Below are 26,638 nucleotides of genomic sequence, written 5' to 3' on the forward strand. Positions count from 1 at the left end.
TCAGCCAGAAAGCAAAGGTACTGAGAAGTGGTCTGTGGTCCCCACCTGCAGAACCACTCCTTTATTGAGTGTCTTGCTAATCGCCAAAGATTTCCCCCTGTTGTCTATTTCATTTGAACAACAGCAGTGAAACTGATTGTCAATCAGTGTTGCTTCCTAAGTGGACAGTTTGAATTCACACAAGTTTGATTTACTTGGAGTTATATTGTGTTGTTTAAGTGTTCCCTTTAGTTTTTTGAGCAGTGTAAATAAACTGAAATGAATTGATTATAGCATGCTCATGTTTTAATATGGTCCAGTCAAAGTTCAGACAATCTGTGGCAAGAGATAAAAACTGACACTTAGAGGCCCTCTCCATCCAATCTGACTCAGCTTGAGCCTAGCTTGTGAAGAAAAATAGGCAAAAAAAAAAAAAAAACTGTAGATGTTTAAAGATGAAAGCGATACTTATATATTATAATTTACACAAAGGGTGCTTCTATACAGTACTGACTCATGAGTGTCACAAATGCATGCCAGATTTTTATTTGTGAGTCTTTTAAAATCCATGTAAAATTATACCCAGTTCCTTCCACTTCACAATTATGTGCGCTACTTTGTGGTGGTCAACCACAAAAAATCCCCATACAAAACATTGAAATTGTTGTACCTGTGAAAAGGTTTAAAGGTAGTTTAAGTGTAAGGCACTGGATGTACACAAACTACATTATTTGTTAGATCAAAGTCCATCTTACAGCATTTACTTTGGTCATTATTTAAAAATATGGGAAGAAAGGTTTCAGTCTGGGGTACAGAGCAATACTAGGATCCACATTGTGCCCATTGAAAAATCCTGTAAAAGCTGCAGTTTTGCCTTAACAGTTAAAAGAGCCACATAAACCAGTAAAAAGTTTGACATGTTCTAAATCATTCTGGTCTCGGCGTTGGTGGTGCCCAATACTTGTTTACAATTCTGTTTGATCAGTGTGAACAGAAATTACCCCGATAGAGGCTACCTGCTCAAACAGGTTTAAAAAAAATAAAAAATCGTTATGCTACAAGTTGAAAGGCAAGATTTTGTGAGAACAAAAATTGCAACTGCTGCTTTATATACAGTACAAAGCTAGTAGCCAAAATGTCTGTAAAATCACCTCAACTTATCAGCTTTCATTGAAATAAATTTGAAGAGCACGTTCCCAAATACAAGCTTCCACAGGGACCTGTCTCAGGTGACGTCACAGAAGGTATAAGGCAACTGGTCGAGTTGCGAGTGTTTTTCTTTTTTCACCAGTTTTAAAATCAAATCCTCCTATTGATTTGCAGTGGTGTTCTAAGCAGCAAACAGTTTGAGCTGAGTTTTGGCAATAATTGGGGAAGAATTATCTTTGTTTACAACAAATACTTTGTGAAGAGGACCAGGGAGAGACTTGAGCGATTTCATTCTCGAAGATCTTCAGCTATAAAAACAATTCAGGCTGGACGATCTGTTCCCCTCTGATAATTTTTTTTAACCCCAACAATGTTTCTGGATAGTAAGGCTTATACCATCACCATCATTTGAGTCAACACCAGAAGGAAGAATTGCCACTGTACTGGCAAATCAAGCAGAATATGACATTTACTGGCAACTTGGCATGAAAACCAATCAGATGGAAAAATTCCAACAGGAATATAAAGAAATTCTTGCAAGTCAAAGGTCTGAAGATGATCATGTTCATTGTCACCTTTAGCTTCAGATAATCCATCCGCCACAGTATCCATCATTGCTTGTGTGTAAACCAGCCTCTGGTTTAAACATGCAAAGCTGAACCCCTTTGCAACTCAATACTTTGGGTCCATATCGAAATCTTTTAAAAGTCACTCATCTGCTATAATAGTTAAAGTTTTTAATGTGTATGTTAATTTGTTAGTGGAAAAAAATGCCCGACTGGAATCCTTGAATTAAGGACACTGGTAACAAGTATTTCAGATCGTCACTGAAATCCAGTTAAGTTAGAAACAAAAATAAATATGATTTTTTTTGTAACTACATTTATTATGATGAAAACAAGGCCCTGTACAATCCACCTTCGCAGAGTACAATTATTATTTTACAATTTGTACACATTTGGAGCATGGTACGCAACTAGTTCCACCTGTTCAAAATGTATTTGAAAAGAAAAATAAAATCTTGAAAATCTGCATCACAACTAGCCTTTCTTTAGAAGAGATCATTTTTGGCTGATCACACCACAGCCTTGAGGTAAAAAAAAAAAAAAAAGTGCCATGAGAAACAAAGTTGACTTTTAACCGTGTTATTCCCCCGATAGAGCCACGAGATAAACGTATGCTTTAAACCACCAGGTGTTGATATTTCTACTCACCAGAACAGACTTGGCCACATGACTGAAAATGGCATTGAATGTTTGTCAGCTGTGAGAGAGGTGCACTCTAAGATATAAAATAAACCCCCAAAAACAGTCAAACTTTCAGAATAAATTAAACAACTGTCACTGTTTCTGAAATATCCAAAAATGTATGGTTTTTTTTTTTTTTTTACTGCTGTTGTAAAACAGGTCTGTACCAGTTACCACAGTTCATGTTTTTCTTTAAATCTAAAAATCCTCTGTGAGGAAAAGGCCAAGACTGTCCATCAACCTGTACAGCCATTATTGTGCCACGAAACACAAACGTAACACACCGACATCAACATTTAAAACAGGGGAGTGAGTTCAAATGTTTTCTCCATGTCTCCATGTAGCCCCGTGTTTGCTATTCATAACTGTTTGTAACTAACTGGCAAACAGACAGGTCTCTCCAAAGGCCACAAGAAACTGGAATTTTTTTGTTTTGTTTGTTTCTTACAAAACTATATTCCCCTCTTTTCATTTCTTTTAGCAGAAGAGATCTAATATTGCTAGAAAACTTCGCCATCTTTTGCATGATGATCACTTTTTTTATGTTTATGGAAGAAAGGTTAAGCTTCCCAGTGTGTCCCAGAATCAACGAAAGCACTTCCAAAGTCCATTCAGACACGTAGCAGTCCACAAAAACAAGGACCTCAGTTTCAACTTGATGCTAGCTTTCAGTGGATTTACTGGTTATGCTACATAAGTGTACACTTTGCGGTCCTCCGGTGTTCTTGCCAAATATTCCCTCTCAATGAGTCCTTCAATGCGCTTCTTGATGACTACCGGACTAGGAAGGAATCGTGCTCGCAACTGCTGTGTGACCTGTGGAGACACGGAGAGTGGAAATAAGAACCAAAACGCAGCATTTCTCATTATACGGTCATCACTCTGAGCTTATGACGAGTAAAATCTGTTGGTTTATTAGCCGATTTTAAAAACCCTTTGGACTTTCAGAAAGAACAAACTAAATAAAAAAACAAATGTAAACGAGATGAAGTGTAATAAAAGCTGTGTGAATGCAGTAGCTGATCTGCTGCAGTAGTTGAAACAGCTGAAGAGCACCAAATAGTATCATGTTTCTTTATGCAGGTTTTACTGACCCAAAACCTTTCAGCCATGTTTTATTAGTTTTAATCCTAGTTGGTAATGGATGCATTTTTTTTCTTTTTACGCTGATCTTCCTGTGAAATCCCGGTGATCCTGATAATCATCATTTTGTTCAAATGTTTGAAATGATGTAATATATTCATAACAGCTGTAAGTTGTAATTAAATAAAAAAAACAAAAAAACAATTGTGTTTAAATCAGTTTGTGATCAGTGAGACATCCATTTTACAAAATTCACAACAAAAAAAAATGTATAAATGTGAGAAGTTTCCCCTTTGTTGAATGAGTAAAACCCCAAAGTAATCGACAAAAACCTGAAGTGGCAGCTAAAGATAAAGGTTATTATCCAAACTTAAATCAATGTAAAATGCTCTATATTTTCAGAGGCATATTTTTTTAATTGCTGGGATAACAGAATCAGATATAAAGTCTAGAAACAAACATTTTTCCATATCCAATTGTCCTTTATAAATATCTGGACTTGAAAATGATTAAAATCAAAATCCACTCTCAAGACTGAGTAGGAACCGTGTGTAAAAATATAATGAGGTCTCCATTCACATTCCGAGGCAGAAGCAGTGGTTCCCTCTGGAGGAATTTGATTCTGGACATCAGAAAATTACCCTGAAGACTCTTCATTAAAGAGAAGAAAATGTACAAATGTCTTCAAGGGAATATGGACTTGCTACATTTTTTCGTCATTTATTTTTGCCTCTAACATTCACTGACTTACCTCTGCTACTAGGACGTTGTGCTGCATCTTCTTCCTAGATTTCATGATGCGAACAATGGCAGCTTCAATCTCATGCTTTCTGTCGTCGTCAACCTTTTGTCGCGTCTCTTTCCTCTCTGGATCAGATTCTCCCTGCTTAGCAGCCACTACAAGAAGTACAACAAAGGAAGAAATGCCTGCTTTAACTCCAAGTTCTCAAGCTTAATAAAGACTGGAGAACATCAGAGGACATCGGCAAGATTTCTCATTAATGCCTTTTGTGTCTATGGGTGGCTTTAGGTTTATTACGGTCATCAACAGCGATAAACAGGTGCCTTCACAGAGTCCAGTTGAAAAGATTTCAACTCAAACTTAAAACTAAATGCAAAATTTACATTTTACCTGCAATCCAAAACAAAGAAACCTAAAGTTAAGATGAAGAAACCCCAAACAAGAATGAAAATTAACTTTATTCTTGTAATAAAATACAACTCAACCTCCGATCAACACATAACTATCAAAAATTAGTGGTGTAGCAATCGATCGGCCGGGGACAGGAATGGGTTTATTTTCTCCATCGTCTCTGACTGGTGATCCGCAGGTTCAATATTTTTTTCTCTACTTTAATTAAATGCATCAAAACTAAGATCACCGAACATTTTAGGCTTTAAACACATCAGCTAACAGATTTACTTTGATGCATGTTTGAGTTTAATGAAAATCTGATGAAGAGCAGGGAATAATGCTGTGATGCATGACTGAGGGTCATTTTGTGATTACGTCCAATTCTATTGGATGTTTTAAAGTCTCTATCTGAAACCTTGTATGTCCATATTTAGTCTTAGTTTTCTTTAGATAAATACATTTTTAAAAAGCATGTGAATCTGGCTAAACAGTGTGACTTTATGTCCTACAGCGTCGATACTAAAAATAAAAGTTTGTTGGCCTTATTGACCTCATTTAATATGAATGGACACAAAGAAAATTGAATTCAAAATACTGCATCAGGATCAAGTTTTACTTTCAAGTCTTCCTAACAGCAGCTATAAACATGGTGAACTGAATACCTGTCTGGATTTTGACCCGGTGCAGTTTAGAGGTAAACTGGTCATTGACTGTAAACACATGGCCATTTTCAATCTCCTTGGACTTGGGCTCTTTAGTAAGAACTCTCTGAGTGGGCTTCCCACAGGCCAGAGACTGCAGCGCTCGCACCAGCTCCCTCTCAGGGATATCCGTCTCCTGCTGGATTTCCTGCATTATATAAACAGTCAGCTTGGTGTCATTACAAAACCATTCTAACATACCAGAGACAGGAATCTGAAACTTTTCTAGCTGATATTCTGCATATTATATGAAAAAAGAAACATGGTATATGTTAAAGTAAGGAGGAAAGTAGGGCGTTACGCACCTCAAAAGTGGACTTCTCCCTGTTGTTGAAGAGCATCAGAATGGTCATCTGAAACGTAGACACTTGCAGGATGTGCTTTCTGGTGTTGGAGCCCGTCACCTGAGCTCCGCCCACTCCAACCTCTGACCCGTCCTCCTGTCGATACATTATGAGCTTGTTACCGATAAGAACTACACAGAAATATGAAGAACAGAAAATAAGAGGTCACAAAAATATGGCCTAAAGACTGAAGTTATTTCAGCTTCAAATCTGGGAAATAAGAAAATAATTTAAAGTTTCATTTACTTTAACACTTGTTTTAGAATTAAATCCTATATAAACAGTTAGTTCTGTAAATTAGAATTTGCCAACTTACAGTTTCTGTTTTTGCCTTTTCTCACATTTAAATGTTTCAGATAAATGAATATCAATGTCACACAAAGATAACCTAAGTAAATAAAAAATCTCCAATAAAAAGATTTCAATGATTCAATTTACTAAAGGAGAAAGCTATCCAAACCAGGCTAGTCGCATGTGGAAAAAGTAATATGGCTCCCCGGACCAACACTGACCCACCACCTAACAGATGATGCTGAACAATGCTGCAGGCAGCAGAAGGTTCACAGCAGCTTCTCCAGACCCGTTCGGGTCTGTCACATAAGCTCAGAGTGACCCTGCTCTTACCTGTGAAAGGAACAGGACGCCAGTGCTGAGCCTGCTAATTCTGGTGAGCTCCAAGGAGCCAGTCAGTGAGCACAGGGCCTACAAGAGGACATCCAGCCCTCAGGCCACCCTCATAAAGTCTAATGGTTTGGTCTGAGACATTCATGCCAGTGGCCCACTGAAGGTCACTTTGTAGAGCTCTGGCACACTACTCATCCTGTTCCTGGTGTGATCATTGTTCTGCTTCAAAACCAACGTGCATTTTAGCTTTAAGGTCATGAACTGATGGCTGGACAATATCCTTCTGGCTTCTGCTGGACAGCAGAATTCATGGTTCAGGATCTCATGTTTGGTTGTAGTTAACTTTGGGGTTTTTTCCAGGAAAACTGTTTATTTTGGTTGGTTAGGATAGTTTTTTTTCTTCATAACTGAAATTAATCTTTCAAAATTGCGTTTTGTGTTTACTCAATTTATCTTTTTCAGATATTAAAATTTGATCAAATGAAACATTTAAGTGGGACAAAAAAAATAAGTGCAGAGGACAAATATGTTTTACGCAGCAATGTAAAATTATTACTCACTTTAAAAAAGTGATAAAAGCAGAAAATTTACCCAACACTATTAAAATGTAGACTCCAACAAGAATGTTTCAAGTGTTTGTTATATAGATCTGTTTGCAGATCATTTATGTCATGAAACATTATCAGAAAGCGGCATGTTTAGATGTAAACCCTGCTTTCCAACTCATACATACCTTTTTGATGGGACCATAGAAAGTTGCATTTAAATCCGCAGAACCCATATGGTGCTGTAAGGTGAGTTGTCTACCACTGTGCTTACCGAGATAAAACCTGCAACCAGAGGAAATCATGGTTGGTTAACATCAAATAATGGACAAAGTACAACAACTCATTTTACAATTATCACTTTCAGCAAAGGACAAAAAGTAAGACCATAAACAGGAAGTTTGCCATAGTAATTTTTATAGTAAATCCCTAATCATGTATTTATCAGTTGGCAATAAACAAAACTAAATAAGTTGCTGTGAAGAGTGAACAGATGAAGAGCAGACTGGTTGCTTTAAATGAAAGAATCGTTCCTCATTTGTCAATCAGGATTATCTCAACTGTCATCGCTTTACATCCAAACGGGCTCAAACGCAACGAAATGACTGCTAACCAGACTCCACTAAAATCAACCATTCATCGAATCATCAACAACTTCAAGGAGAGAGGTTCAACAGCAGAGGAGAAAGCTCAAGGGCACCAAAATAAGTCCAGCAAAGGCCAGACAGAGTTAGGATTCAGCTAAGCAGTCAGGTTGCCACCAGTGCAGAGCTAGCACAGAATTGGCAGCACACAGGTGAGAATGTTTGTGTACACACACTAAAGCAGGGAGTTACTGATACCGGCCGGGAGTCAAGGCAGAACGCAAAAAAAGCCCATTCTCTTTGTAGAAAATTTCAAAGACATACAGATTCAGCATTATCAGGATGAGGCTGCAGAGAGCTGGGATACAGCTTTTATCCTCAAATGGACCCCAAATTAAACTGGTAGCAACATCTGGAAAGCAGATTGTAGTTTTCCATTAGGTCATGTGTCATTATGTGACTCAGTCACATAAAAAACATTTCCAGGATGTTTTGATATCATTCTCTATTGATGAAAGTAAGTTTGCCAAAAGTCCATGAGAAACGTCCTGACGATTAATGCTTGATCCAACACACAATGGAGCAGTTTTAAAAGGCGAAAGGGATAACTGTGGCTCAGGAATCAATACATCAATACAACAAAGAAACATCTGACAAAACTATCACAGTCACAAAACTATCTGGCATAATAAGCTTAGAAGGTTATAGAAGTGTTTTTTTTTTTTTTACAAATACTACCTGTTTGGGTGCAAAGCCTTTATTAATAGAACATTATACAAGCTCTGAAAAGGTAGACAAAATGTTTTAGAATCAGTAGAAGAAGAAGACAGCCACGTGCACAAATGACGAACCTTCTGAAGACTTCAAATGCATGACGTGGTGAAGGGGGGATACTGCACTTAGGTGTTGCTGATTGTGTTGGCCAATATCCTGTAGTCAGGACCCTCACAGTGAGATCAACCCCTCCAAGGGAAACCTGACATAATCAGTAAACAAAAAAAAAAACATTCAAGGGGACAGGATTAAAGTAACTGTACACCGACTAGGTACATGACCTGGAGGAATAACAAACGGGTTGCATTTTTAAAGTCTCAGAACTACCAAGATTTAGATTTTGCATTCGTAAATGTGTTACTGTAATAAACACTCCAACTATAGAGCGAAATAGACTGGTGTTCCCTTCAATGACTACCACATGGAGTTACAATCAGTGGTTACAAGAGACCTGAAAATAAAGTTCTGAAACTAACAATGCGCTATTAGGATGCACACAGTTAGCTCCATGATTGCTTCTATGCAACAGAGCTATCAATCATGGAGTCATTGTGCTGACTGCAGACAGAAAATAATCAAACCGATCTGACAGACTGAGCTGCAGCATGTGGTGGGTCCTCACCCCAGTGGTCTGGAGATGTTGTCTGAACTCGTCCATGGTGGTGTTGGAGATGCTCATGTCCCGGAACATCCCCTCTAGTTTAGAGGTGAACTGACAGCCACACTCAGTCTGGATGATGGAGAACAAAATGACCGTTACACAAAAACATATATTTCTAAACCCAGACTGCATGCCTTTGTATGCATTAAGCTGAGTCAATTTATCGTAAAAAATGTGTCTTTATCTTACAACCAAAGACAAATCCTGAGCTATTCAATTTTCTTAAAACAATTTCCGAGAGCATTAACTGTGCTATATAAATCCTGCTCACCTTTAGCTTGGAGATCATGTTCTTTTCAGAATCGTCCGAGACGCTCTTGTTGGTGAGCAACCTTCGAGCCAGGTGCTGCTTGTAATACCTCTCAAACACGTCCTTCTCCTGCATGAAGCGGAACAGCACCATGGCCTTGTCCAATATAGACTCCACCTCCTGCTCTGTTAGCTGAAGAATAATAATAAAAAACACCAAGCACAGCACAGGGTCAGCTCCCAACACAACCAAAACTAGATTATGTCCTAAATTAATGGAGGTTTCATCCCAAAAAAAAAAGAACAAAATCTTGATGTAATTTCTCATTTAATCTGATTAAGACTGATAGCAAAAAGGACCTAAACTGAAGTGATTTGATGAAGTTTGAATAAGCATGACAGACCAGGCTAGCAATAATAAAAAAAAAGAGCAAGTACAGCGATTACATAACTCACCCCTTTTACTCCCTTCTTCAGTTTGTCATCGATGAAGAGTGAGAGGTATTCAGGTGATCGGGAGTTGAGGTTAAGGAAGTACTCGAAATCGCCAGCAATAGTTTGTTTGAAGAGCCGGTCATTGTTGAAAGACTCTAGGAGGAAACGGTCAAAACGCGACTTCAGGTCCAACAAACCCTGCAAGAAGGAGTCGGAGCAAGGCAGTAATGAGAGGAGGGAAATAAACTAGCAGTCTGCAGTGGCTGAAGCCTAATAAAGTTAGTACAGAATGAAGGTAGCTGGAAAGCAAGTTAAAATCCCGTTATGACCTCTAACCAGTTTAGATGCAGCGTTTTGCTTCTCCCTCAACAAATAACAGCTTTTCGTTTCGACATATTTAAACAAAATCCCAGATGTTCATACCTGGATATAATCTACAGGATTTTTTCCTTCTCCCTCCTCTGAAACGAGTGCCTTGCCTTGCTCCCGCAGGTATGAGCTCATACACTCACACATGGTCTTCAGCCCATTGGGAACTCGACTGAACAGCTTGTACATGCATGCTAAATCTGTGGACGGATTGCAAAAACAAATATTACTCAAATCATCAGCATGAATTTCAATTTTGGCTTTTAAGGTTGAATAATGATTATCGGACCTCAATGATATTTAAAAAGAACCTAATATTTGGCTAAATGGTCTTGAGCAACATGCAGATAAATCAGACCGTTTTTGAAGCAATCAACAACTTTCTGGCGCGATATTCGACCTCTGTTCTTGGCAGAAGTGGTAAAAATCTGATGTACTCAGATTTTAGTCAGTAAATGTATTAATAGGGTTGATTGATGGGACTTTGGGCATCCAGGAAGCCTAAAGTAAGTTTTCTGAAACCAGTTTTGATGTGTTTGTGGTCATTGTGCTGACGTCTAATTGTGTCCAGGTTTTGACCATCTGAACCAAACTAAACCTTCAGATAAATGGAAATCGGTTAGGATGTTCATGAATAACCAAAGAACCACCAATATTCAGCTAGAGCTATGCTGAAAGGAACATTTAACCAAACATTATCAAAGATGTATCCATTTATTCTAGCGTTTATGTACAATTTCTACCCTGTGTAGATCAGAAGATTTACAAGAAATTCAAAGGTGTGCACCTAAAAGGGATGGACAATTAAATGCACAACTAATCATTATAAAACTGCATCACTTCATGTAGCTGGAGTCCTGAATTAGCCTATGCAATCATCAAGTTGTTCTCTGTTGGGGTGTTTGGTTGTTTTGACAGAAGTGACATGCAGTTAGTCATAAAATATATTACCCAAAAAAGACAGCGACTGATTTTAAAATATTTTTCTATCATTACATTCGTTGTTATGGCAATAAATGCCACAAAATATTGTGATAAACCTTTTAAGTCCATATTGCTCAGCTGTACAGCATTCCAATGCATGCATTTAAAAATTAACTGGTATTGGTGTTCATATAAATATTCTATGCCAGAAAAAGGAATATGGATATAATATTTATGCTGCCGAGTGTTTGTAGACTTTTGACTGGCACTGTATAACTTATATAAAGTACTGCAGAGTGAAGAAAGTTGGAGGTTTCCTATTTATTTGCTTGGTGATGTGAGATCTGTGTAATAATTGTAACTTGTGTGGATTTTATTTTCACAAATAATCAACCGACTGGATGAGTGAGCCCATACCGTCCGTCTTGCCATTCTTCAGCATATGGACCAGGCCTGAGTTTTCCATCTCTACGATGGTCTTCATGTGCTTGGAGATGAGCTCCCGCTCCACCACCTTGACGATGGGCTCCTCCGTCGATTTATCCAGGCAGTGCATTACCCGCTCAATCTCCTCATTAATTCTGGCCTCGACCTTCTTTATGTACACACTCGCACTGTTTTCTGCAAGGAACGTTTGGCTCTCCATCTATGTGAAAACAAGGAATTTATATGAATATATAGATCATCTGTGGTCCAAAGCTGCTCTGGGAGTCATCTGTACAAGGTTTTATTTACACCCTCTCATATGAATATGGCTCCCCAAGGAAGAGAAGATGCAGCAAAGGTAAAAAACGATTTAAATTCAAACAATGGATTAAGAGGAGATGATTTTCACCCAAACCTGGAAAAATTCTGCCGACATTTCCAAGAACGGTGCTTCAAAGTCTTCTTCGTAAACAGATCTTCCTTCAAGGCCGAGGATCATTAACATTTGGCAGGCGTTTCTAATGGCCCCCCTGAAGGAGAGGGGAAGCACACCAAATGTTGAGGGAACACTCACCAACATGAAAGAAAAACCTAAAATATTTTAAAGAGGAGGGAATGAAAAAAAATCTTTGGAGGGTGTTCATTTCACCAACTATAGCCACCAGCCAACTTTTCAATATTCAGTCATTCTTTATTTTCAGAACCGCAAGTACCCTCCACAGCACGAGGTTCAGGAAGATAAATATTTAAACATGTCAGAGGCTTTAAAGATTTCCCCAAAAGGCAGAAAGGCAAGAGATGTTTAGCAGCTCCTTTATTTCTTAGTCCAACAGAATGTAATCCTTTTCTTTGATCACAATTATACCCTCCTTAATTAGACACAACTTCATGCATTTATCTACCTTCCCAATTATTCCGTAGGTAGTAATCTATAATGTATAATGCTCATCTACCTGTCCACCACTTCCCCCTTCCTCTCTCGTGCGATCATGTCCAGCAGGGTCTGTCGAAGGTGGTCTCTGATGCAGCCATAACGAACCACCTGATCCCTAAAGATGATGAGCCCCAGGTTGTAGACGTTTTCCACATTGTTTTGCTGCACATAGACCCGATCCTTTGGGACAAAAAACAAACAAGAGGGTTAAAAGTATCGGACAATATGTGAAATCTGCAGGTCACTGAATATGGACACATCTTATTAGAACACAACTTTCTGCTGGAAAACCCTTCAACCTGACATGATCTTTTAGGGCTTTGTCTCTACCAAAGCAGTTCCAGTGCTGAACTGGGGCTAGAGACAACTCCTAAATGGTTTTTCACAGACAAAGAGCTAGCTTGGTCACTAAACCCTTAAAACGCCCTTAAACCTTTAAATTTTCAAACTTTCCCGGCACCAAACTTCGGCAGTCTCTATATATCTTTTCACCTTTTCCTCATTGAGTTTTGTAGCCACAGCACACACAGCGTTACCGATGTAAAGGGAGCCAATCAACAATCAAATACTTTGTGACATTGTGACGCTGAGGGAGTTTAAGGGTGGGCGATTTTCCGTGCCGTACATAATCACAGCATTGCATGTACAAGAGCGTAATGACGCCAGTAGCCTCCAGTACTGCCAAGAAAGCGCTCAAAAGTATGGCTCCACTTTTCAAAATGCGATGGGAGATTTGCTTGCTGTAATATTTGTGATGTGAAGGGCAAGGCCAGCGGCGGGAATACTTCAGGTGGTCTGTGCCTGGTCCTTGATTGTCTGGAAGCAGGTCTTTAGCTGCAAAGTTCGCAGCATACTGAAGAGCCAATCAATGCTGTACAGGCTAAAACAGGGCAGGGAAGTCAGACAGACTGCTATGATAAAAAAAAAAAAGCAACAATGTTGGAGACGTCAAGGAGAGCGCAATGCATAAGCCCCTGTTATCAGCAGAAGAGGCCTTTGGTGGTGGTGGTGGTGTTAATGTGGGCATGTATGTCTAGTCAATACAGAACTGCCCTTCACTGTCATGACATGCTCAGTATGAGGGATTGCTGCAAAGTCTAGGACACAATACAATCTGCTGGGTTTCCTTAGAAAACCTTTTAACCAATTTGAATAAACAACTGAACTCAACTGCATTGTTTGATAACTTGACCCTAAATCTGTCTGTATGATTCGAATGAACTGACTTTCTAAAGCGCCTTGGCACGACATGTTGTGAATTGGCTCTATAGAAACTGAATTGAATGGTACAGTGACAAGTCCATACTACCTGAATCATTATTCCTGTCAGCGTGCCCCTGAATGAGCAACACAGACCTAGTTTCATCTTCATTAACGACAATGCTCCAGCTCATCGAAGTCACATCATTAGCGAATGGCTGCTGGAGACTGGGGTACACCAATGGAGTGTCCTACACTTTCTCCATACCTGAATTCAATAAATAACCAATGGGATCAGCTGAGTCGCCATCTAGAGGCTCGTAACCCTGTACCCCAGAACCTCGACGACCTGAAGGCTGTCCTTCAAGAAGAGAGGGTAACCGTGTCTCAGCGGACAAGTCGACTTGTGAACATGAGACGTCGTTGTCAAACTGTAATTGGTGCTCAAGTTCACCAAGTACAAGACTTGACATTTTTTGTTGTGGTTTACAAGCCACTGTTGTTGGCTTTGGTTTCAATACTTTGTTTCAGATGATGAAATCACCTTTGCATGCTTCTACTTAAACGCCCTACTTTTATGATATAATATCATTGTAGCATCAACTTTTTATGTTTTCCATAAATTTCACCTGAAAGCCAAATATCCCTAACTTTTTGTGAGAAGTGTATATTGCTTACACCACTTTATCACCTAAAGTGATTTCAGTGAATCAAAAAAACAAGTTGGTTGTTTTTAGTTTAAGAAAGTAGGGTTAAAAATCTTTTAGCAAGTCTTAAAATATCCGAAACCCCAGTGATAACTGAGCATCATAAGCCTGTCTAAGCAGTCTCTAATACAGTGTACCGCAGCGTTCTTGTTTAGGAACGCTTAACGATATTAAAAAACAGATTTTACCTAACCCTAATGACCCATTTTCTTGATACAATCAATTCCTTCCTCTCACCCAGCTAAGAGTCGATGCTGAAAAACAACCAGCTTATCAGTGCCAGTGTCAGGGCTTGCCACGGTGGAAACACAGGTGCTAAGCGAGCACTAGAACCAGTTAAGAACTTGAACCTGTTTGGTGGAAGATACCCGACTTAACATGTAATCATTTAAAAGCTGTATCACTGCCTACATAGCAACAATAGCGGCACTCTCCCCTTTATATGCTCTATAAAACTGGGAACATATAGGAAGGCTCAGAGAATAACAAGCTGACGCAGGATTCGATGGACACCCTCAGACGTGCTTTAACTTGACACTGAATAAACTGTTTAAACTACTCAACATGTCAACTCACCATGTACATCAGGATGTCTCTGATCATCACCATCGCAGTCTGGTGGTCGTTCCACGCCTGATTTAGTGTCTGGAGGAAGTTATTGTTTAGGGAGTTCAGGACATCTTCTCGTACCTTAGGCAAAATAAAGAAAGAAATGTTCACATAGTTGGTGCTACAGCAAGTTTCTGCAGTCTCAGTGACAGAAAAACAAAATAACCCTTTAAAGTGTGGTATCTAAGAAGGGAAAAGAAGAACCAAACAGACAGCTGTGATTTGCTTTCAATGCAGCCTTTTACTGCCATCCTTCCTGACTGTATACAGACAACGTCTTATCCTGTAGTCAGGTGGACAGCAGGCTGATGCTAGTCACACTGCAGTGTGACTCAGCACGGTAAACTGAGGGCCTCAGAAAATGAAAAACCTCAGGGCACACTGCCCTTTCCTTTTTATCTCCTTTAGGGCAGAGATGATGAATTCTCACCTCAGCTACATGTGTCACATCAATTTCACGACAATGATCTAACCTTTTCTTTTTACACATTCCACTCAGATCTTGGAGGCAGAAAAAAAAAGGTCATTTTGCACGTTAAACAAGCTGAAGTTATAAAGAAATCACCCAAGTGCTTCATGATTAAAATAACTACAGTTTTATCATATTTAATTAGATTACTATTTTATTAAAAAAATTGGATAACTCCTAAGAAAAGTACTTTACTCTACTGGTGCAGTGTTTCCCCTTGGATTTTGGTCTTGGGGGCTGTGGGTGGGGGTTTGGGGGGCAGGTAAATTACAGTTTTGGCCCATACGGCTTTCCATACAAGGGCATAAACCATCACGGTTCAATTTCTTGTTTCCTCTCTGCTCCGCGCTGTCCAGCATTCTTCAGAAAATAAATGAGAAAAAAATTAACTTGACTGTCGGAGGAACGGGGGCTCGCCCTGCCTCTGTGATAGTGACAGGATTGTAAAATACAGTCAGCATCAGTGTGGAAGAGCTGCGTAGAGCACAGTTGAGATACTAGTCATTTGGTTTCAAAACAAAGTTTGTGATGCAGAAGAACAACTTTGTCCACACAATTAAATGCCAATCACACAAATACAGGTCAAATGATCACTGAGTCATATGAAAACAGATGGGAACTGTGCAACCATTAGCAAAGCGTTTTAGGAAAGTTCTCAGCAATAAAATCATTATCAACAGGAGCAGGATGTGACCTCACTGAAGACCCTTGCTGCACGTGTCCATTCAGAGGTATCTTTTAAAACAAGTGATAAAGCTATGTTCATTTTAGGTGGCATTTTGTTAGAACATTATTGCTTTCTTAACCTTTCTTAACCTATTTAACCCCAAGTTGGAGCAACATGTGCCTCTTTTTCCACTGGTCCCTACTCAGCGTGGTTCAGTACGGCTTTACTCACTTTTTAGGCTTTTCCATAGTAACGGTTTCGAGGAACCATTACTATTTTAGTACCTGATTGAATGCGGTTCCAACCATGCGGAGTCGTGCTGAAAACGCGACGATAACTAATATCTTTAACTGTTAAATTGTTGTGCGCTGAGCTTATTGTGTATATGACCATAATAGCAAGCTAGCATTAGGTAGCATTAGCTGAACCTCACTTGCTAGCTTGTACCCTTCAGCTTGATACCGTTGCATGGATTCCCTCTCTCTCCAGTACTCCAGAGTGCTTCGTCTTGCTGCCTTCTCTGGCTCTCTTCTGTCACTCTGAGTCTGATAACAGCCATAGACTGATCAGCAGTCAAGGCTGTAGTAGGGTTTGTGTCACATACAAATCACATCACGTTACTTTTTCAGACTGTTGAGCCGCCTTGCTCTCGATCATCTTGCCCACACTCAAAAAAGGGAACTCTGTGAAGTGTTGAATGAAATAAACGTACCTATAACAAAATTAATTAATATATTTGTGTTGGCATTTTAAACATATCACACTTTAGCAAGTCTAATTTAAAATTTAGACTTGTTGAAGTCACATATCCCATTTTGTGTCAGACAACATAACAGTGTTGAGTGAATTCAACAATCCAAACTTTCCCTTTATAAAGTCCCGTATATTGTCGCGTTAAAAGGTTTGCGCATGCTCAGAACCTCACCCTGAAAAAAAAAAACGAAAGTGGTGGCACTACCCGCAACGACTCCGCTCTTCCATAAGGAACTATCTCAACAATTATCAGTAAGTATGTTTTTTTTTTATCATAATATATGAAGATGGTATCAGCATGTTTTTAGAAATTTATACAGGCGATGTTGGTGTGCATTTCTCTCAGAAATATGAACAATGTCCAAGCACATGTTAGCTAACGTTGTAGCTAGCCAACTAATGCTGTATAACCTCATGCTAGCTGGCGGGAATAGTTCAGAATTACAATTTAACTGTTGAATTCTGTATCCGAAAGAGGCGCTTTAATCAGTTGGGAGTTGTGTAACATTAAGAGGGTATTAAAATAGTTTACTTAAATGCTGAGATGGACTTTAGACGGGAGATAGAGATGACATCAGGCTTAAACTTGTGTTGGTCACTGTAGCTTGTAAGTTAAAGACAAAGTTAGCAGTCATGTTGAAGAGCAGGCTTGAAAATTGAGCTACGTTGACTTTCGTGTGTTGCTTACGTAGTAGGATAAGTTCACTGTAGCAGAGTGAGTGGGCTTGGTGTGATGGAGTGACCCGTGCTGTTGGGATCCACAGAGGTATGTCGCATAGCGCTGAGTGAGCAGTATATTGTGTGAATGTGTAGCAGCGCATTTTGTGATAATTTAAATTGAGCAGTACTTTTAGCAAATTCAGTTACTATATTGTGTTTAAATGTTGGTGTAGAAAAGTGGCTGAGCTTTTCAATCAGTTGTTGAGGGGGAACCAGGATGGTTAGAATATAATTTGCTCGTTTATCAAGCCAGGTCATAAAAATTTAAAATATGATTTAGATGTGTGTGATGTAATAATGTAACATGTATACATTTATTTTAATGTGGTTTCAATGTTGGTGTTGGTGTACAGACCAAGGCTTGTCAAACGGCAGTTTCTGTTTGTAGAGTTCAACGAAGCTGCTGGTTGTTTATTCATTCTGATGATAGTACATTACTTTAAATACAGAGGGTTTGTAAATTCGAACTAAGTCCTTATGCTGCTAATGCCATTTGTAACTGTTCTGAATATGCGCAGGACTACTATTATGGGGCTGTGTTTTTGTGGCACTGAAGTGTGAATTGGTCTTAGACAGCCATTCTTCCATAGCATGAACAACAGCAGAATTCTGTGGTGGTTTTGAACTAGAAATATTAGTATTAGTAATTGATAGTTTTGGGAAATATAGATTTTTAACTTCTTTCATATGCAATCATGCCGGGAATTTATTTTTGATTGAAGTGTTGATTGGTGCTCATAGCATTGTGCCTTAGAATACGATTTTGAGGCTTAAACAGCATTACCAGGTGAAAAGACATTGCTCTTGTGATTCATTTCTACATTTTTCTACTTACATAACCAGGGCTATTTTAAATAAACCACACGAATGAACAAATGTGAATAAATATGCACAGTTGAGCTAATAGTAAGCCTCCATGAAACTTGCACCATTCTACAAACAAATACTAAGATGGTTCCCAAACCCACACCAAGTCTTGAGTTTGACATGTGATGAATAAGCCATTATTATAATGTTTTAATGTAATTGGTACTGTAAAACTACATTTTGGCTTGTTTTACACTTTCTATTTTATAACCAGTACTCTGGTTAATTTATTACAGGACATCTCTGTTTCATAAATCAACCCCAAGTGTGAAGACTGGGCAACAACAACTCCATTTATCTGTGACGCTCACATAGTGGTAAGTAAAATGCCATCAACATTAAATGACTAGAAGTATTCATCTTCAACATCATAATGAATTGTCAGCCTATCTTACCACATATTTTACCACATCCATGAATATATTTAAAATAAACAATATATGATATACTGGTCCTTCTCAAAATATTAGCATATTGTGATAAAGTTCATTATTTTCCATAATGTCATAATGAAAATTTAACATTCATATATTTTAGATTCATTGCACACTAACTGAAATATTTCAGGTCTTTTATTGTCTTAATACGGATGATTTTGGCATACAGCTCATGAAAACCCAAAATTCCTATCTCACAAAATTAGCATATCATTAAAAGGGTCTCTAAACGAGCTATGAACCTAATCATCTGAATCAACGAGTTAACTCTAAACACCTGCAAAAGATTCCTGGGGCCTTTAAAACTCCCAGCCTGGTTCATCACTCAAAACCCCAATCATGGGTAAGACTGCCGACCTGACTGCTGTCCAGAAGGCCACTATTGACACCCTCAAGCAAGAGGGTAAGACACAGAAAGACATTTCTGTACGAATAGGCTGTTCCCAGAGTGCTGTATCAAGGCACCTCAGTGGGAAGTCTGTGGGAAGGAAAAAGTGTGGCAGAAAACGCTGCACAACGAGAAGAGGTGACCGGACCCTGAGGAAGATTGTGGAGAAGGGCCGATTCCAGACCTTGGGGGACCTGCGGAAGCAGTGGACTGAGTCTGGAGTAGAAACATCCAGAGCCACCGTGCACAGGTGTGTGCAGGAAATGGGCTACAGGTGCCGCATTCCCCAGACCTGGGCTACAGAGAAGCAGCACTGGACTGTTGCTCAGTGGTCCAAAGTACTTTTTTCGGATGAAAGCAAATTCTGCATGTCATTCAGAAATCAAGGTGCCAGAGTCTGGAGGAAGACTAGGGAGAAGGAAATGCCAAAATGCCAGAAGTCCAGTGTCAAGTACCCACAGTCAGTGATGGTCTGGGGTGCCGTGTCAGCTGCTGGTGTTGGTCCACTGTGTTTTATCAAGGGCAGGGTCAATGCAGCTAGCTATCAGGAGATTTGGGAGCACTTCATGCCTCCATCTACTGAAGATAGAGATGAAGATTTCCTTTTTCAGCACGACCTGGCACCTGCTCACAGTGCCAAAACCACTGGTAAATGCTTTACTGACCATGGTATCACTGTGCTCAATTGGCCTGCCAACTCTCCTGACCTGAACCCCATAGAGAATCTGTGGGATATTGTGAAGAGAACGTTGAGAGACTCAAGACCCAACACTCTGGATGAGCTAAAGGCCGCTATCGAAGCATCCTGGGCCTCCATAAGACCTCAGCAGTGCCACAGGCTGATTGCCTCCATGCCACGCCGCATTGAAGCAGTCATTTCTGCCAAAGGATTCCCGACCAAGTATTGAGTGCATAACTGTACATGATTATTTGAAGGTTGACGTTTTTTGTATTAAAATCACTTTTCTTTTATTGGTCGGATGAAATATGCTAATTTTGTGAGATAGGAATTTTGGGTTTTCATGAGCTGTATGCCAAAATCATCTGTATTAAGACAATAAAATACCTGAAATATTTCAGTTAGTGTGCAATGAATCTAAAATATATGAATGTTAAATTTTCATCATGACATTATGGAAAATAATGAACTTTATCACAATATGCTAATATTTTGAGAAGGACCTGTAGTGTCTTTTTGTTTTGCTTCGATTTCAGTAACATGAATGTGGAACTGTAAAGAGTGTGCTGCACAAGAGACTACACGATCTCAGCTATTGAAGCATTACAGATTGAACCATGGCCATTTTGGCCGCAGACACCCTTATCCATGCACATATTTAAATTGTCCATGCACCTTTAAAACCTGGAATGCACTCCGAAGTCACCTATGTAGATCACACGTTAATCAGACATCTCCGAGATCAGTGGATTCCACAACATTTAGCTGCCATCATTGTTCACGTAGTGACATTGCCTCATCGAGAGAACTTTTTGCTCATATCAATACCCATCTAAAGAGACACAAAACCATCCTCTGCTTTTTTAATAATTGTTCCTTTCAAACAAATATTTATGGAACATATCAAACACATAAAAATAGAAAGCACAAGACATTTATACTGAATGATTTTAAAGCTGGAATTGTGAAACTGGACTCAAATTTGGGCTCACTAAATTGTACTTTGGGAGATACACCTTTGAGACAAAGTGCTGAGATTCTTTATGATGCGGAACATGAAGATTATGCATTAGTGCCAGAAAATGAGGACTTACTTGAAGTTGTAGAGCAGAAATTGGCATTGATTTTATTGAAATTAGAAAATTGTTTCCATGTACCAAGTGCTGCTGTTGATGAGCTGCTAAATGAGTTGCACTATTTGCTAGCTTATGCCCTGGTGCCTGTATCTCACAACATTCTTGTGGATTTCTTCAATAACCATAACCTGCCGCTTGAACAGTTGCTCATCAAAGAGTTAGGCTGTGGGCTTGGTTCATCTAACCCTTTGTCAAAGGCTTTAGGAAAGGATGGATTATTAGCCACAGCTTTCAAACGGAAGCAGTACTACAAAAGTCATTTTAATATTGTCGATCCAGTTCAGTACATACTTGATGCAAAGGCTAAACGAAGCTTTCAGCCTTTGTAGCTGATGCAAGATTTTTAGCAAAGGAACAAACAGATGTGTTCATCAAGGTTGTTGAAAGGAGGAGACAGCAGCAGCAGCTGGTGGGTGACCAACTAAAGTACAGATTTTTTTGATGATGGCCAGTACTTCAAGAATAACAGTTTTCTCTCAGGGGAGGAATTGAGGATCTCAGTCTGTCTATATGTAGATAGCTTTGAAGTTTGCAACCCACTCGGAACTTCGCGTAAAACGCACAAACTCTGTGCTGTCTATTGGATTTTGGGAAATTTGCCTCCTGGCTGCCACTCCTCTTTGGCCTCGATATATCTTGCTCTTTTATGTAAAACTGATGATGTGAAGCCTTATGGCTATTCAAAAATATTTGAGCCATTTCTCAAAGATCTTGTTGCTCTCAAGGAGCAGGGTGTTTTTGTCTCACAGTTGGGTACATTTGTAAAGGGGACACTTCCGTGTGTGGTGTCAGACAACCTTGCGGCACATGGAATAGCTGGCTTTGTTGAAAGTTTCTCAGGTCAGTACTTCTGTAGGTTTTGTACAGCTCAGCGAGAAGAAACTCAGGTGAAAGAAGTAAAATCAAGTGGATTTACCACAAGAAACAAAAAACTTCATGAGGTCCATGTAAATGCCACACAGGTGAAAGGAAGCAGTGCTTTTGGTGTAAAAAAAGCATGCATTTTTACAGAAAGACTTTCCCACTTCTGTGTCACATCAGGATATCCCCCCGATGTTGTTCATGATCTTTTTGAGGGCATTGTCCCAGTTGAGCTGGCAGTGTTTTGGTGTGCTAATTTCCAAGAAGTTGTTTAAACTTGAAGACCTTAATAAAGCTATAAAAAACTTTCAATACAAGTGGAGTGACAAGAAAAACCGCCCTCATTTGGTGCCACATTATTTCGCACAACATAAAACAATTGGGGGCACTTCTCAAGAAAATTGGTGTTTATTAAGGTTGTTACCTTTAATAATTGGGCACTTGATCTCTGAAGATGAGCCAGCATGGAAAGTAATTCTAAACCTAAAAGACATTGTGGAGCTTGTTGTGGCACCTGTCCACTCTGAGGAATCAGTGGCATATTTAGAGTGTAAAATCTCAGAACACAGACAGTGTTACAAAGAAGTATTCCCAGATCAGCGGCTGTTGCCAAAGCATCACTTTCTGGAACATTATCCAGAAATGATTAAGCTGTTTGCCCCCCTTGTGATATTTTGGACCATTCGTTTTGAAGCCAAGCACAGTTTTTTCAAACAGGTTTTCAGACATACAAAGTGTTTTAAGAACATTACACTGTCCTTGGCGAATAAGCACCAATTGATGATTGGGTATCATTTGCACACAAAGAGCTATGAGAGATCAGCCTTTGAAGTGGCACATGTCTCAACAATTCCAGTAGATGTCATGAAAGATGACATAGCACTTAAACTTACTCAGAAATACCCTGATCTCACAACAGTTACATTGGCACAGAGTGTCTCCAGTAATGGCATAGAATATAGAAATGGAATGATTATTGTGCATGGATCAGTTGGTGGACTGCCTGAGTTTGCAGAAATCCTTCAAATGTGTATAATGGAGAATACATTGATCTTCATAGGCAGACGATTGTCTTCATGGTACAGAGAACATTACAGATCTTTTGAACTCCAGTCTTCACAAGTGAGAGAGATTGTCTTGGTTGAGTTAAATAAACTGACTGACAACTATCCTCTGGTGGACTACAAGTGTGGAACACTCCGAATGGTTACGCTTAAAAGATATATAGACATATCTGGTAATTATTCTTTTTTCTTAATCAGAAAGTAAATGTATGTTGGCTTTGAACATATAACTATGTTAAGGTTGTGTGCAACAGGTGAATTAAATGCTATAACTCACAAAATAATAATGGCCCTCTACATTGCAAGGCAACCCTTTCAAACCAAACACCCTAAAATGCAATAGCTTGACAATGTCAATAAAATTTGGCTATTTTAACACAAATAATTATTGGAAAACCTCGTTAATGTCAAAGTGAAAACCGATTTCTACAAAATAATGACAAGGAAACAGAAATTTATAAAGAAATATAAGTGTTTGCATAATTATTCAGCCCCTTTTAAATGTATTGGTCTAATTCAATAGAGGTTCGTCCAAATTTTCCCAGACCTGGGCTACAGAGAAGCAGCACTGGACTGTTGCTCAGTGGTCCATAGTACTTTTTTCAGATGAAAGCAAATTCTGCATGTCATTCGGAAATCAAGATGCCAGAGTCTGGAGGAAGACTGGGGAGAAGGAAATGCCAAAATGCCAGAAGTCCAGTATCAAGTACCCACAGTCAGTGATGGTCTGGGGTGCCGTGTCAGCTGCTGGTGTTGGTCCACTGTGTTTTATCAAGGGCAGGGTCAATGCAGCTAGCTATCAGGAGATTTTGGAGCACTTCATGCCTCCATCTACTGAAGATAGAGATGAAGATTTCCTTTTTCAGCACGACCTGGCACCTGCTCACAGTGCCAAAACCACTGGTAAATGCTTTACTGACCATGGTATCACTGTGCTCAATTGGCCTGCCAACTCTCCTGACCTGAACCCCATAGAGAATCTGTGGGATATTGTGAAGAGAACGTTGAGAGACTCAAGACCCAACGCTCTGGATGAGCTAAAGGCCGCTATTGAAGCATCCTGGGCCTCCATAAGACCTCAGCAGTGCCACAGGCTGATTGCCTCCATGCCACGCTGCATTGAAGCAGTCATTTCTGCCAAAGGATTCCCGACCAAGTATTGAGTGCATAACTGTACATGATTATTTGAAGGTTGACGTTTTTTGTATTAAAAATACTTTTCTTTTATTGGTCGGATGAAATATGCTAATTTTGTGAGATAGGAATTTTGGGTTTTCATGAGCTGTATGCCAAAATCATCCGTATTAAGATAATAAAAGACCTGAAATATTTCAGTTAGTGTGCAATGAATCTAAAATATATGAATGTTAAATTTTCATCATGACATTATGGAAAATAATGAACTTTATCACAATATGCTAATATTTTGAGAAGGACCTGTACATTTTTGTGTTAAAAAGGCCAAATTTTATTGATCCTGATTGATTTATGAAAGCAATAAAACGTAAAACATCCAAGGGGCTGAATATTTATGATAAGCACTGTATATAAACCTGTCATATTATTGATTTTCTATTAAATCATAAGGTCTGTTGACATTAATAAATATAGAATATTGCCAGATATTATTTAATAAAGCTACACTTCCCTCGGGTCGAGTAGATGGGACCATGCTTGCATAGAAAATCTGTTCTGATGTTTTTAGACCAGTCTATGACTTTCAAATTTAAGGGAGAAGAAATCAAAATTCGACATTGGCAAAGCTAGGAGGGCTACACCAAATATTCTCTGGATGATTTTGGGCTGAATAGATGGTGCAGCAAAATGCAAGAAAATGTTTTTACTTGCTTGTGTTCTGGCTGATTTATTTCTTTTGATTCTGAGGATGTTGAGGACAAGCAGGAGGGAATGCGGTAGATGATCCTGGGAATCTTCATCATTAAGAAGGAAGGTGCAGAGCCCACAGATGACCTTGAAGATGTTGGAATAATCATTGAAGGTGTCGAAGTGCTTCATGACCTCGGTAACATTGCTAATGCAGTCACCATTTTGTTTGGCCTCATTTACTCACTGGACTTGAGCTACCCTACAAAGCTTAAGTACACATTTGAGGTTTTCCAAAAGATTGTGATGGAACTGGATGGAAACTGTCTCTCAACTAAAGCTCAAGTGCTAAAAAACAAACTGTTTGAATGAAAAGTTCAGAAAAGACATTGCAAGGAGGAGAGAGGACCAAGAGGTGGAAGAGAGGAGCACTGAAAGACCATTTAGAATAACCTTGAAATGGCACTGCAGAACACTTGGACAATGGTTTTTATCCCTAACCATCTACAGGACTGGAATCTTTTGGATCCACACATTGAACTCCTAATGGTCTTTGAAAATGATGTCTGAATATGTTTTACCAGATGTTTAAATTGTTCATATGAGGTTTATTGAGGGTGAGACTTCAAAATGGAGAGCGTAGCAAAGATTGGTATAAAAGAGGGGGCAATAAGAGATGTCAGAAGGTTAGAGCAAGATTGTTGAGAATGAGAGAAGTTAAATTAGTCTCATGGCAGTAGATAAAATATTGAGCAAGACTTAGAGGCACAACACGAATGTTAAGATTTTAAATTGGTTTGATATATTTATCAGGACATGTTGATTTTACAGGTGGTGCAATTTTCAAAATGTCCGTCTTTAGCTAAATGGTGAAGCAGTTTTGAGCTTTTCAGATTTTATTTTTTACAGATTTGTTATCCTGAAAGGAAAAAGGGAATTTGCTTTTTTTAAATATTTCCTATGGTATAGCACTGTTTAACCTTTTTCATATTCATATTCAGTGTTAGAAAATGCAATTTAAGTATTGATTTCCATTTTAATTTCATCTGAAGGCTTTTCTGGGTTAGAATTGTGCAGGTCACACACAAGTCCAGACGATATTTGTTAAATGCGCATTTTTATAATATTTAGAGGTAGGGAAAACATGTTAGATGTTTCTCTTAGAGAAATAATAACCATCTCATCTGTCTGTTCTTAAATTGACAGTGTTTTCTTGGATGACAGTTATAGGAGTTCATTTATCTGTAAACATTCTTGAGAGTTGATCATTGTTAGGGTTAAAGGGTAAAGCTGGTGATTTTCTTTTTTGTTTTTACAAATATAGGCCACAGGATCAAAAAGTAAATTTATCTACTATATGTAAGTATTTCTTTCTCCAAAACCTGATATGTCTTAACTCTTTCTGCCATTTATTGTTGGTTTGGTCTTTCAACAGGTTTAGAAAATATTAACATGATGTATAAAATCACAGATGTAACCTTATTAATGTGAGGGTAAAAAGACTTTTCCTTCTTTGCTCCTTAGTGAATGCTCTTAAACATGAAAATGTTTGATACTCAGGCAAAGGTTTGGTTCTGTGTTTCAGAGGTAATAAATATTTGCTCCAAAAAACTAAAATGGTTTAATTTGAATTTACTTGACTACACTGTGTGGAAATTGTTGACATATCCTTGTTTAGTAAGTCAACTTAAGACTGCTAAGGTTATACCAATTGAAAGAAGTTAGGTAAAATGAGAACCACAGAGTGCAACAATAATTTAGGTTAGTTGGAGCTGCAAAGTATTGTTAGATTTGTGTTACTAAATACAGTCAAGTTGTATTTACATAAACAAGTTAAGTCAGTGAAATTATATATTTTTATGTCTGCATTAATCAACAAAGTTAAACATTTCTTTGAACCGTTTAATTAGGTGAACACAGACTTATTAAATAAGTCAAAACAGGCCAGATAAGGTTGGATTTGCCTGATTAGGTTATGTTGGTTACACAAAAGTCACTTATTGGCATCTTAATAATTGTTTGGAATTATATAGAACAAAACTCAGTTTAGTGGAAATTGTTGACATAACTATATTAAGTAAATTGAACAAATTA

At 38.7% G+C, this 26,638-nt stretch overlaps 1 protein-coding gene across 2 annotated transcripts in view; it reads right to left on the minus strand.

Moving 5' to 3' along the window:
• Positions 1-509: 509 nt before the first annotated feature.
• Positions 510-26,638, minus strand: part of cul3b (cullin 3b) — a 32,259-nt gene continuing 6,130 nt past the window's right edge. For both annotated transcript variants that reach the window (XM_047392279.1, XM_047392278.1), the window contains exons 3-16: positions 14,647-14,760; positions 12,183-12,343; positions 11,645-11,759; positions 11,221-11,449; positions 9,934-10,079; positions 9,532-9,708; positions 9,098-9,268; positions 8,788-8,895; positions 8,243-8,367; positions 6,996-7,092; positions 5,600-5,734; positions 5,256-5,442; positions 4,210-4,355; positions 510-3,191 (exon numbers count right to left, since the gene is read on the minus strand). In XM_047392279.1, coding sequence (XP_047248235.1) covers positions 3,060-3,191; positions 4,210-4,355; positions 5,256-5,442; positions 5,600-5,734; positions 6,996-7,092; positions 8,243-8,367; positions 8,788-8,895; positions 9,098-9,268; positions 9,532-9,708; positions 9,934-10,079; positions 11,221-11,449; positions 11,645-11,759; positions 12,183-12,343; positions 14,647-14,760 — 2,043 coding nt within the window. In that variant the 3' untranslated portion in view covers positions 510-3,059. The remainder of the gene's footprint in view (positions 3,192-4,209; positions 4,356-5,255; positions 5,443-5,599; positions 5,735-6,995; positions 7,093-8,242; positions 8,368-8,787; positions 8,896-9,097; positions 9,269-9,531; positions 9,709-9,933; positions 10,080-11,220; positions 11,450-11,644; positions 11,760-12,182; positions 12,344-14,646; positions 14,761-26,638) is intronic.

This window comes from Girardinichthys multiradiatus, chromosome 18 (assembly GCF_021462225.1).
Source record: "Girardinichthys multiradiatus isolate DD_20200921_A chromosome 18, DD_fGirMul_XY1, whole genome shotgun sequence".
Taxonomy (NCBI): domain Eukaryota; kingdom Metazoa; phylum Chordata; class Actinopteri; order Cyprinodontiformes; family Goodeidae; genus Girardinichthys; species Girardinichthys multiradiatus.